Source organism: Daucus carota, chromosome 4 (genome assembly GCF_001625215.2).
Source record: "Daucus carota subsp. sativus chromosome 4, DH1 v3.0, whole genome shotgun sequence".
NCBI classification, from domain to species: domain Eukaryota; kingdom Viridiplantae; phylum Streptophyta; class Magnoliopsida; order Apiales; family Apiaceae; genus Daucus; species Daucus carota.
In genome coordinates this window covers 32,934,859-32,947,220 of record NC_030384.2, presented here as the reverse complement: position 1 = coordinate 32,947,220, position 12,362 = coordinate 32,934,859, and the positions used below count along the sequence as shown (strand labels likewise).

Genomic DNA, 12,362 nt, shown 5'->3' with positions numbered 1-12,362 from the left:
GTCTAAGAAGTCTCACATGCCATTTATAATCATCTAGAGATTCAAGATTACATATACACGATTGTGTCATTTAATAGATACCTAATTTACAGCCTAGGAGTTATGCCCTGCTAGATTAACAATATCTTAAAGTACACAGTCAGTGTATCTGTAACTAGTTTTTTGTACTTGGCGTATCAATATGTGAAAAGAAGCTTGTACACGTGGGGCAGGGCGGGTCTCTTCTATCTTCATAACTTGTTTTTGTTTCCAGGCAGTCAGCGTGATAAACATGACCACAAACTAGCACTGCCACCACAGACAGGTCACTAGAGGATATGGTATTTCCAAAAATATAAGACCTGCTTTTCAAGTGTTTCTGGCATATTCCACATGTCATCTGAATTACATCGGCAGAAATTGTTTCCATTGCCGTAGTACCAGATCTAATTCTTTCTAGCCTCCGAGATGCTTTGTCTCTACCTTCTGGGAACGACAAGAAGGAAACTTCACATAAAAAGTGTGTACAAGGGTAACCATATACATATATCTTACATTTATACAAATATGGTCATTTCACCAGGACAAGAGATGAAAACTAAAACAGTAGAGAAAGAGAACTAAGGTTTGCAACAAAACAATATTCACCATCACAAACAACATGACTATAAGTAACTTACTATTATTCATTGTGAAGATGCTCCACACATTATTAGTTTATTCTCAGTATCTTTAAATATAAACAAGAGCTTTAGATGTATTTCTAAGCCAAAAACCCTTAGGAAAGTTACCTGCATGCCTACTAGATTCTGAATTCCCTTGCCTCGCCAACTTGAAGGACAATCTATCATTATGTAGAGGAGTAACCTTTCCTTGAGAGCTTGATGCATCAGTATGGTGAGTAGAGTTTCGTCGTGAATATTGACGGCCATAGTAATGACGTGGATGCCTTACTACTATTGTACGATTGTGGTGATGAGCATTTGACTGGCTCGCCATCTTCACAGGACTCTCCATGATATCCATAATGGAAGATAGAGGTTTTATTGAACTGGTGCCAACTGAACGTGAAGATTTCTACAAACAAAACAAGTGAAGTTCCTTTAAGAGAATTAAACCTGGTTCTTCTTTGACCTACCAAGCAAATGGTGCTATTCTCTACCAAAACCTGAAGGTGCTGCGAGAAGGGCTAAAAGCTTAATATATCATGCTTATGTGTTTATATGACTAACCACTTGAAACCCTGTATCAAGATTAAAGAGCAAATCACAGCCCTTCTCTGGGGCAACCCTAAATTTAGTGGCCAAAATGATATATTTTGAGAATATTCGGGTTCCCGAAATTCGAATAAGAGACTGCTCGCTCAAAAGTGCCTTGATTTAATGTTGACTTACCATTTACCTTAAATCATTGGTCTAGCTATTAGGAGAAGGGTTTAATATGTATATCATGCTTATGTGTATATAGACGCAACTAAAGAGTATTATTTATTGTATTCACATGATGGAAACATATGCAAATAATAAATTTTGACAATTACTTTTACTATAGTCTGCAGTCCAAAAATCAAAAGTGAACTTGGTAATGTCAGAGAAAAAGGAAAGACAGCAAAAGAACATCACATCTTAGAGTAAAGTTGAAACAGGTTTAGTGACAAACCTCATTTGAAAATGAATCCATTGGAGAGGAATATGGCATAAACCCTGAGACATAAAAGTAATAAGGGGGCAATAAGTTAAAACTCATCTTTTAATGAATATAATCCATAGATTATATTCAAACATATACTTAAAGTTACTCTAAGCATTACTCATTTATTCAATAAGAATATACAATAGATTGAGATAACAAAAAGAAAGTGATGTTCTTCAGGGAGCACAAAACTCCCATGTTGGAGGAAATTATTACTAGGGAAACACTAGGTATTAAAATTTACGACTATTCAGTGGCTCAGAAAAGAAAACATCCATTTCCTATTTAGGGGCACTTTCTAACCTAGGAAGCTGCTCAATATGAGATGTTTCAAACCTTTAAAGATGTCCCATAAGCAGCATTAATAACAATACCAGTCATTGGTCTACCCTAGTCATTCTTAATCCCGCTCGATTTAAGCTTTAAAGATTTCCCATAAGCAGCATCAATACCTATTCTGGTCAGTTGGCTACCCAAGTCATTCTTGATCCCGCATGAAGTCGAGGACCATGGAATCCACAATAAACTTAAGCTTTTCTGCATTATGTAATCTAATAAAATAAATAACTACTTCCTACATGTTCTTTTTAAGGTTCCCATTTCTGTTTTAGTTTTGAAATCAGCAAATCATATTTGATGCAAGCTAAGCTATATTGTGCAAAACCCATAACTAACTATCTTGACATTCCGACAACATACAAACTTTGTGTTTTGCAATCTATATATATGTCTATAAACTATTAAATTATAGGATTTCAGTTACAAGCCAACTGGATTTTTATTGTGAAACTTAAAAGTTACCGTGTTTTGACAGTTAAAAATTGTGTATATATTTTATCCTACAAGTTGCCACTTGAACAGTAATTCATTGATGGCCCTGAACTTGATCATTGACATGTGATTTTTAAAAATTAAAACATGATATATGAGTGGTATATCATATATGATAAGAAAAATAGACATTTTCTATTCCAGTGTACTGTTAAAGTATACGAAGCAGTGCAATAATTGATGTTTCAAGCCTACAAAGATTTCTCATATTTAAGCAAACTCATAACAATTCCACTTAGTTGTCTACCTAAGTTATCTTTAATCCGAGCCAATGTTCATGACCAAGGAAAAATCCCAAGCTTCAATCCACGATAAACTTGGGCCTTCCCCCTCTGAAAGTACAACACAAATTAATAACTACTCCCTAAATGTTCTTTAAAATGGTATCCCTGTCTTAGTTTTGGATGATCACCTTTACGATATCAAATCTGATCACAATTAATTTATTCCAAATTCATGTAAAACCCAAAATCCACCACCTTGACATCCCATCAATCCAAACTTCAAGTTTCCTAAATCACAAACATGGGATTTTAAGAACACATCAACTATTCTTTAACAGTCAAAAAGTACCTAAAATTTTTCACCCACAAACTTCAACCTGAAGAGTAATACATTGATGACCCAGAAGTTAATCCATAATATATTACAAGAATTAAACATGATCACCAAAGAATCAGCACAACCAAGAAAATGAAAATTTCAAAAGCCCAAATTGATGAAAAAAATTAAAAATAAATAAAAAAGAAGAGAGGGTGTAAAAGAAACATACCCGAAGGAGAAGGAGGAGGAGTCTTGTTGTGGTCAGTTATTTTCTTTCTCTTTCCCATATTTATCTAAACAATATATATTGAGGAGAAATAGATAGATACAGATGTGTGTAAGTATAACAAAGCGATATATTTAAAATATTAAAATAAGGGGTTTAAGGGGAGTTATGAATTGAGAGGGAGGAGAGGAGGAATGATTTGTGCGGCAATGCGGACATGGAGCAGCCGAGATCGGAGGTGTGCGAATTGCGATGATGATGATGATCAACAACTCAACTATTAATAATTAATAATATCTCACTTTAACACTACACTTTCCCTTTTTTTTTTTTATTACTACTACATCTCCCTATGTATCTTCCTTCTACATTGATAATAAGTAATATATTCCATGATATAATTCTATTATTTTAAAAGCTTTTAGTGTTTTATTCAGTTATTAAATTATATTACAAGATTAAGATTTTATAATTTAATAAATAATACAATAATGCACTTTTTTTATATTAATAGGGGCAAATATTTTCAAATAAAATTTAATACGTGAGGTTATCGCGGTTTAGTTTAGTTAGGATAAATCGAAACCTAACGCACAATTATGATTTTTCAAAATTCAAACACCCCGTAACACCTAACTCGGCAAACCGAACCAAACGGTTTGATTTAAGTCAGTTCGAATTAGTGGAATTTAATGTTTATTATCAATCAATCATTCATTTGATAAATAAGTGGAAAATAGTACAGGATTGTAGGAAACATACTGGTCTTTGTTGGTTTCAGAAGCCGAAGCCTCACCAACAACTATGTTTGCTATGAGCCCAGTTTCGGATCCAAGGACAGCATTTGCTTGCGCTACCCGTCTCGGTTTTCTTCCCTTTCTTTGTAGGGTAGTCCTTACTCCATGCCTAAACCTGCCCACAAGACCAACATGGTTTGTTTGCCTTTGGTTTCTTGTCCTTTACCTTATCACTCTTAGGTTTATTAGCATTACCCTTTTTAGTGACATCCTACGTTTGCTACATTTACCTTCGAGCTACCGTGTTCAGATGGCATCACATGTCCATGTTTGGACTTGTGTTGTTCTTGAACCGAGATGTCTAGCATAAGGTTAGTCCAGGACTCCAGGTGATCTCTCCTTACTGTCTTTTCAGGGGAAGAGCGAACTCTTTCCGAGACTTTGGGAATTTTTCAATCACGCTCATAACCTTGAACTTCTCAGGGCGGTCCATATTGGACTCCTTCAAAACATGCACTATCATCTCGAATTCATGCACCTGCTCCGTCATGGATTTGTTGTCCACCAGCTTGAAGTCAAGGAACCTCACTATAGAATACTTTTCCAGATCCTGAGAGTAAATATTGTGTGCGAGGCCTAGCTTCCCTCATAAAAGTTTAGCACTATAGGCATCCGATGAATAAACATCAAATAGTGTGTTTGTTAAGGTCGCTAAAATGGCTTCCCTAGCCACCCCATTCTTCTTTGCCCACATTGCATGAGCCTTAACAGTTTCAGCCTTTCTTTGCTCCATTTTCGGTTTCTCGTACTCCATAACAAGCCACAGACCTTTTACCGTCAACCACAACTTCATTTTCTTTTGCCAGCGAGCAAAGCTGACACCACCATTAAATTTCTCAAGCAAGTCTGTAAGTTCAATGGGTTGTGGGAAACGGTAAGTGGTCCAATCAATGACCGCAGCAAACCCACCAGAACCACTACCACCGACGATAACAACAGATTCGTCAGCCATTATGTTAAATATTATATAATGATCAATTATCTCTTCAAGAATGTTGGAGTTAATCACTATTACAGCAACATGGAGGCAGTTATATAAAGTATTTAACAAGTCAAGACCAAGCCCAAAATTAACGAAACAAAACATGAAGGTATATAGCATGCATGTCAGTAATTGAAACGACAAATATAAGACATAAGACATACTGTTCACCATAATTATAACCATGTACAAAACAAAAGAAAAAACCAGCTAAGTCGCCAGTCATAGAAATTAATATATCACACACATATTCCATTTGTAAAAATAATTTATCATTATTACGTTAAATAATTATAAAAAACTTTATTTTAATACAATAATATATAATATATAATTTTATTATCATTTATTGGGCTCGAAAATATAGGGAAAATCATTTCTGTTGTGATGTTATGATGTGTAGTAATAAAAGCATGCGGATATTGTACAAGAACAGGAGTGTATCTGTTGATGCACATGTATGTCAAGTAGCAGCAGCAGCAAGGAATAAATATTAACTACCAAAACGATAAATCCCGCAATCTTTGCCAAACTCTAACTACTTCCTCTTCTAAAGGGGTACTACATGATTTCTAGGACTATTATCTTGTTATGTTCTGTAGTAACATTATATTTGCAAATTTTATCCATACTCTTTACTAATGCTTCACATAAACTATCTTCTCATTAATAAACTTCACTCCATTTTCATTCTGCAACATTTTGTTGGACACAAGTGCTTTTGCAGGCGGCTGAGTTACAATGGGAAATGAATTGCTGTCTGAAATGGGAACAGAGATCATAATTCCAGTGTGTGCTGTTATCGGAATTGCATTCTCTCTGCTCCAGTGGCTTCTTGTCTCCTTCGTCAAGCTTTCGCCTGATAAATCTTCTAATGGGAAGAAAGAGCCTCTGATTGAGGCCGAGGAAGGGGGGAATGATCATAGCGTTATCATCAGATGCGCGGATATTCAGAATGCTATTTCTGAAGGTGCATTGTTATTATTTTATCTGTCCACTTGAATATATGATCAAGTGTTTTAAAAAAAAAGGGTTTAAATATATTTTGGAATATAACCTGCATTGTTATTTATTTTATATATTGAATCTGTATTTAATTTTAGTAGGTACTTGATGTTATTAGAAGGATAAGATGGTTACTAGTGGAACTTGATTTACTATAAATGATGAATTGAATACTGGTTTTATGTGGTTGGTTTATAGGAGCAACTTCCTTCCTTTTCACGGAGTATCAGTATGTTGGTGTTTTCATGGTTGCTTTCGCGATTTTGATATTTCTTTTTCTTGGATCTGTGGAGGGGTTCAGCACGAAGAGCCGGCCTTGTACATATGATGCCAGCAGAATGTGCAAGCCTGCTCTTGCAACTGCTGTATTCAGCACCATATCCTTCTTGCTTGGTGTTGTCACATCTGTGGTTTCTGGCTTTCTTGGAATGAAAATCGCGACCTATGCAAATGCTAGAACCACCTTAGAGGCAAGGAAGGGTGTTGGGAAGGCCTTCATTGTCGCGTTTAGATCTGGAGCAGTCATGGGTTTCCTCCTTGCTGCAAATGGACTTCTAGTTTTGTACATTACCATCAATCTGTTTAAGTTATACTATGGTGATGACTGGGAAGGCCTCTTCGAGTCCATAACTGGTTACGGCCTTGGAGGATCTTCCATGGCTCTCTTTGGAAGAGTTGGAGGAGGTATCTATACCAAAGCTGCTGATGTTGGTGCTGATCTTGTAGGCAAGGTGGAGAGAAATATTCCAGAAGACGATCCTAGAAATCCTGCGGTAGGATATCCATATTGTTTATCTATGAGTAACTTATTATCGGGATTCAAACTAATGGTATATTTGATCAGGTGATTGCTGATAATGTTGGGGACAATGTTGGAGATATAGCTGGTATGGGATCCGATCTCTTTGGCTCTTATGCAGAGTCATCGTGTGCAGCACTCGTTGTTGCCTCAATCTCCTCTTTTGGGATCTCACATGACTTCACTGCAATGTGTTATCCTCTCCTCATCAGTTCTATGGGCATTCTTGTCTGTTTGATCACAACACTATTTGCAACTGATTTTTTTGAAGTTAGAAATGTCAAAGAAATTCAACCAACACTAAAGAATCAACTCATTATTTCCACTGTGATGATGACTTTTGGTATAGCAGTTGTTAGTTGGATTGCCCTTCCTGTCACATTCACCATCTTCATTTTTGGACAGCAGAAAGAGGTTCAGAACTGGCAAGTCTTTCCGCTTAAATATATAGATCAATAGCATGTACTCTCTATCTACTCTGTGAAGATAACATTTTGATCTATATACTCTGTGTTTCCAGGCAACTGTTCCTTTGTGTTTGTGTCGGTTTGTTGGCCGGGCTTCTTATTGGATTCGTGACTGAGTACTATACAAGCAACGCTTACAGGTACCTTGCTATGCCTTCTTTTTTCTTTCTACTGGAAAATTCTTGATCTTTACTGGTTTAACCTCTTTAATAATTTTTCAGTCCTGTACAAGACGTAGCTGATGCCTGCCGCACTGGAGCAGCAACCAATGTTATCTTTGGCCTTGCTTTGGGATATAAATCGGCCATCATTCCTATTTTTGCCATCGCGTTTAGCATTTTTGTTAGTTTCAGCTTTGCTGCTATGTACGGTATTGCAGTAGCTGCCCTTGGGATGTTGAGCACTATTGCTACTGGGTTGGCCATTGATGCATATGGTCCCATTAGTGATAACGCTGGAGGCATAGCTGAGATGGCCGGAATGAGTCATAGAATACGAGAGAGAACTGATGCCCTTGATGCTGCAGGAAACACCACTGCAGCTATCGGAAAGGTATATATGTAACAAACTTTTCATTTTTGCAATTCCACTCTTTGCTGATACTAAGTTATTAACCACTTACTCAGGGTTTTGCAATTGGGTCAGCAGCCCTTGTGTCCTTAGCTCTGTTCGGTGCATTTGTCAGCAGAGCAGAGATTGAGGTTGTCGATGTCTTGACACCCAAAGTTTTCATTGGTCTGCTGGTAGGTGCAATGCTTCCTTACTGGTTCTCGGCCATGACAATGAAGAGTGTGGGAAGTGCAGCTCTTAAGATGGTTGAAGAAGTGCGCAGGCAATTCAACACGATACCTGGTCTAATGGAAGGCACTACAAAGCCTGATTATGCTACATGTGTCAAGATCTCCACGGATGCCTCCATCAGAGAGATGATCCCCCCTGGAGCTCTTGTTATGCTTACGCCCCTCGTTGTTGGAATCTTCTTTGGCGTGGAAACTCTTTCTGGTGTCCTTGCTGGAGCACTTGTTTCTGGGGTACAGGTAAGTCCCTATGATGGAGCTAAACTTCCACTCTAGTTACATCTAGCAAATCAAAAACAATGTTGGCTTTTGCATGTAAGCTGTGAATCCAATTGCTCTATGTTGCGTTGCTACAGATTGCCATTTCAGCCTCCAACACTGGTGGCGCGTGGGATAATGCTAAGAAGTACATCGAGGTAAACATACTATTTGGAAAAATAGCGAGCTTTGTTTCTAAAGATCTTCCAAGTCTGATTACAACAGGCCTGACACTCTGTATTTGAAATGAAGGCTGGTGTTTCCGAGCATGCCAGGACCCTGGGTCCTAAAGGTTCCGATGCCCACAAGGCCGCTGTGATTGGTGACACTGTTGGGGATCCTCTCAAGGACACATCTGGACCATCACTTAACATCCTCATCAAGCTGATGGCAGTTGAATCACTGGTGTTCGCTCCATTTTTCGCTACACATGGCGGATTATTATTCAAGATGTTCTAGAATAACAGGAAGCGCAGGCTATGGCTGAATTGTTTTCATCTTTCCCCTTCGCTCCATTCTCATGGCTAACAGTGGCGCAATTATATGTAATTTCTTGTACATTTTAATTTATGCCGATCATGAGGATTTTCTCCCAGACTTGGCATTGGCAAAGATAATGATTAAAACGTTCAATCTTGCGACAACTTCTGCCAAGTATGGAAGACATAACATGGTAAACTCTGGCAAGTTCACGGGATGCAAGATCTGGATATTGGACATGTCGTAAGCTAATAAAAACACTTGAAAATAAAAGAAGAGAGATACCTATAGTTCAAGATTTTCAAAATTGCCAAAAAGACATTTTTCATATCACTCCAGGAATATCCTGAAGAACTAACAATACAGCATATGAGTACTGTTGATCAAAGTATATTTCTTTTCATATGAACCGGGAAACCTTTGACTATATGAAAGTATATAGGATGTACTAACAAGATACAATTAGATTACTCCTACTACTCTAGCTACTGACCACGGCAGTGAACAACAAAGTTGATGGGCTTTTTTTTTTTATGGTAAATGAGGGCGGCACCTCATATAAATTCTATATCAGAAAGGGGAAATATACAACGAGAGGACTCCAAGCTCCACCGCACCCACACACAACAAACCCAACAATGGAGAGCCACCAATCAGGCCAAGCTGCATCAAGAAAGAAACTCCAGACTAAAAAACAATACCAGTGGCCAAGCAGAAATTGCAGCATCTTCCAATGACCTTTTAAGCAACATCTCCTCAACTCCGCAAAATAAAAACCTCCAAATCCATGCACAACATTACTATACCTCCAACAGTACCAAGGAGAAAAAATCCTACAGCCCCAATTCACTGGACAGACTCTCCAAGCACTCCACCAAATCCACGGCAAAAAACAAAAACAGCGGCTGGGCGAAGAACTTGACAAACAAATCAAAACAGCAACAGTGAAGGCCAACCCCCAGAAAAAATTATTTAATTTATGATCCTGACTCCTCCCAGAATAATAGTTGAAGAAAAGAAAAATCCCCTCCAAAACAGAACCATAAAAAAACAATTTATACCCTGAATTTAAAGACCTGCGGACAGCATACATCACAAAGAAATTGATGATACAGGACTGAGAAATTAACGCCACCAGGCCTTCACACGAAAAACTACAGCACCACTGAAACAGCCCACTGCAATACCCCATACCAGTACGAAACCAAGACCAAACTAAATCAACAAAAACAGCCTCTAACAAGCAGCAAACACCAGCAACCAAAAGCTCAGACCAGGTATCAAAACCAACTGATCTGAACAGTTCCACACTCAAAAAATTGCAGCAGAAAGATAAATCCCAGACCTGGCCTGGAATGAAAATCACGTCTACAGTGCCAACTTGCACATAAATAAACAGCAAATAGAACATGCCGCAAAAAACTACATCCATCCTACTGAATTTGGATTGAAGGAAGCTCAATAATAACACCCCAGCAGAGCAGTTCAGTACACACTCGCTGATTATGCACATAAAACAGCCCCATTAATTTTTCCCGAACATCATCCTCGATATCCGCTATAATCTGCCAATCACTTTTCCCTTCACGCTGAAACAATCTTCTATTTCGTTCTTGCCACAGATGAAAAATAATAGCAGCCAACACCAGTTTATTTATGAGATTATGCAATGAACGGCCTCTCCATTCAACAGCAGACCTCCTGATAAAACTGTCCCAGTTCCCTTGATAATGGGAACAGTACCCTCTGCTCTGTAAAAAATGCACAATATGATTGCAAAAAACACAGTTAAAGAACAAGTGAGCAATCGAATCTGGAGGACCTCCACAAAAACTACAGACAAGCTGATCTTGAACTTGCCAACTCTGAAGCCTATCCTGAGTTAGAAGTTTGCCTCTAAGAGCAAGTCCAATGGTGAGCTATATCTTATGCTATATCTATATTATAGCTCTAAATCAAAAAATTTCAACTCCAATGGTGTGCTAAACTTGATGCTAAAATAGCATATTGCTATAGTTGGTGCTATATTTAGCACAAACTATAGCAATAGCTATAATTGACACCTCATCAAAAAGTAAAAAAGTGGAGGGAAATGAATAAAAAATAGATTTATATCTCAACCTATTCAAGTACATGAATGCACATATATTCATTTGGCACAAGATATAGCATCAACCATTGGAGATGTGATATTATTTTAGCACCAAAAACCACTTTTTGGGGCTATATTATAGCAATAGCTACACCTATTTTTAGCTCACCATTGGACTTGCTCTAACTGCTAACCAGAGCGTGAAACAATGTTTTGGAATTCTTTTCGGAAACCAAATCAAGTGCCACCACACAACCTTACTCGCGTGCGCACGAAGATCATCCCAAACTTGATGCACAGAAAAAATTGTCTACTTCCCTGTGTTCGAGAGCCAGACTACTCTATCAGGCACCTCTGAAACTCGAATATTCACCAAATTCAGATGAGGAATTCTCACTAAGAGTTGAGCAGGCCATTCCAAACGACCATCAATCACAAAATCTGCAGGCCTAGCAGACATACTCAGCCCCATCTCTACCATATCACGACGACTACAAAAATTAGACAAAGGCTGATTCAAAGCCCATGTATCATACCAGAAATTAATTCAGTGACCATTGCCCAAAACCGATTTAATAAAAGGTCTAATCTCTTCCCGTAAAGCCAAAATATTCTTCCAACTCCACGATGAATCCCATGCTTCTTTAATATCCCAAAAACTTCTGCTCCGGATACGAAATTCATGAACCCACTTAACCCACAACGAGCATTTGTGAGATACACAAATGATTCAAATGGTAATTTATAAAGTTATCTTATTAATGCAGAGGAAGATGCAATAAGATTAAAATTCTGCAATTCTACAGTCTTGAGTGCTTTTCACAATCTAGCATTAGGCACTAACAAAATGCATATGAATATCAAACGGCAGGAAACAAGTCTTTTGAGGACTGGTTTTGAGATCAGGAAAGAAACAAACCAAAGAATTGTATATGTCAGAGTCTTGTGAAGTTTTCATTTCATCAATGCATGGTAACTTGGTCTCATCATATAAGTTACAACAGTGGCAGAGGGCATGCAAATGTGATATAGGGTTATATGAACAACAGTGGCAGAGGGCATCTCAGGGTATTATCATATTTTCTTATTATTGCAGTACACAAGTCGAACTAACATTTCACATTTTAGCTGAAAACTTTGGTAAATGAGTATCAAGATATGCGTAATGTTTACAAGCATGTGCTCAACTGCTAATAGATGCGAAGCTAGAATCGAGTCACTTTCATAATTGACACCAATGCACGGTGTTGTTAAAAGGCACATATCTGAGTATATAATAATATCCTTGATTAATAGTTAAGGCAAATATCATATCTGCAAATCTTGAACTCTCCATCAAGAATAGTCAGGTTAATGTGTGAGTAGTTACCAGAGACATAGTGTAAAATATGGCAAAGCTCCGTTAATGTTGAAA

At 37.8% G+C, this 12,362-nt stretch overlaps 2 protein-coding genes across 2 annotated transcripts; one reads left to right on the top strand and one right to left on the bottom strand.

Moving 5' to 3' along the window:
* Position 1: 1 nt before the first annotated feature.
* LOC108216655 (uncharacterized) lies at positions 2-3,620 on the bottom strand. The gene is made up of 4 exons (XM_017389479.2): positions 3,275-3,620; positions 1,639-1,682; positions 771-1,056; positions 2-465 (listed from the first exon to the last, which is right to left on the bottom strand). Exons 1-4 carry the CDS (start codon positions 3,330-3,332, stop codon positions 155-157), a joined length of 699 nt encoding a protein of 232 aa, XP_017244968.1. The 5' UTR covers positions 3,333-3,620; the 3' UTR covers positions 2-154.
* A 2,035-nt stretch (positions 3,621-5,655) lies between these two features.
* On the top strand, positions 5,656-9,088 carry LOC108217725 (pyrophosphate-energized vacuolar membrane proton pump 1). Its single transcript, XM_017390605.2, has 8 exons — positions 5,656-6,020; positions 6,254-6,828; positions 6,900-7,279; positions 7,375-7,461; positions 7,543-7,873; positions 7,948-8,358; positions 8,475-8,534; positions 8,629-9,088. Exons 1-8 carry the CDS (start codon positions 5,792-5,794, stop codon positions 8,833-8,835), a joined length of 2,280 nt encoding a protein of 759 aa, XP_017246094.1. The 5' UTR covers positions 5,656-5,791; the 3' UTR covers positions 8,836-9,088.
* The last annotated feature ends 3,274 nt before the right edge of the window (positions 9,089-12,362 follow it).

Excerpts from the sequence above, each read along its gene's own strand:
- LOC108216655 (XM_017389479.2), bottom strand. The coding sequence starts at position 3,332 with ATGGGAAAGAGAAAGAAAATAACTGACCACAACAAGACTCCTCCTCCT. Across the intron at positions 1,057-1,638 it reads TGGATTCATTTTCAAATGAG|AAATCTTCACGTTCAGTTGG; the intron begins GTTTGTCACTAA and ends TTTTGTTTGTAG. Across the intron at positions 466-770 it reads AGAATCTAGTAGGCATGCAG|AAGGTAGAGACAAAGCATCT; the intron begins GTAACTTTCCTA and ends TGTCGTTCCCAG.
- LOC108217725 (XM_017390605.2), top strand. The coding sequence starts at position 5,792 with ATGGGAAATGAATTGCTGTCTGAAATGGGAACAGAGATCATAATTCCA. Across the intron at positions 7,280-7,374 it reads CAGAAAGAGGTTCAGAACTG|GCAACTGTTCCTTTGTGTTT; the intron begins GCAAGTCTTTCC and ends CTGTGTTTCCAG. Across the intron at positions 8,535-8,628 it reads ATGCTAAGAAGTACATCGAG|GCTGGTGTTTCCGAGCATGC; the intron begins GTAAACATACTA and ends TTTGAAATGAAG.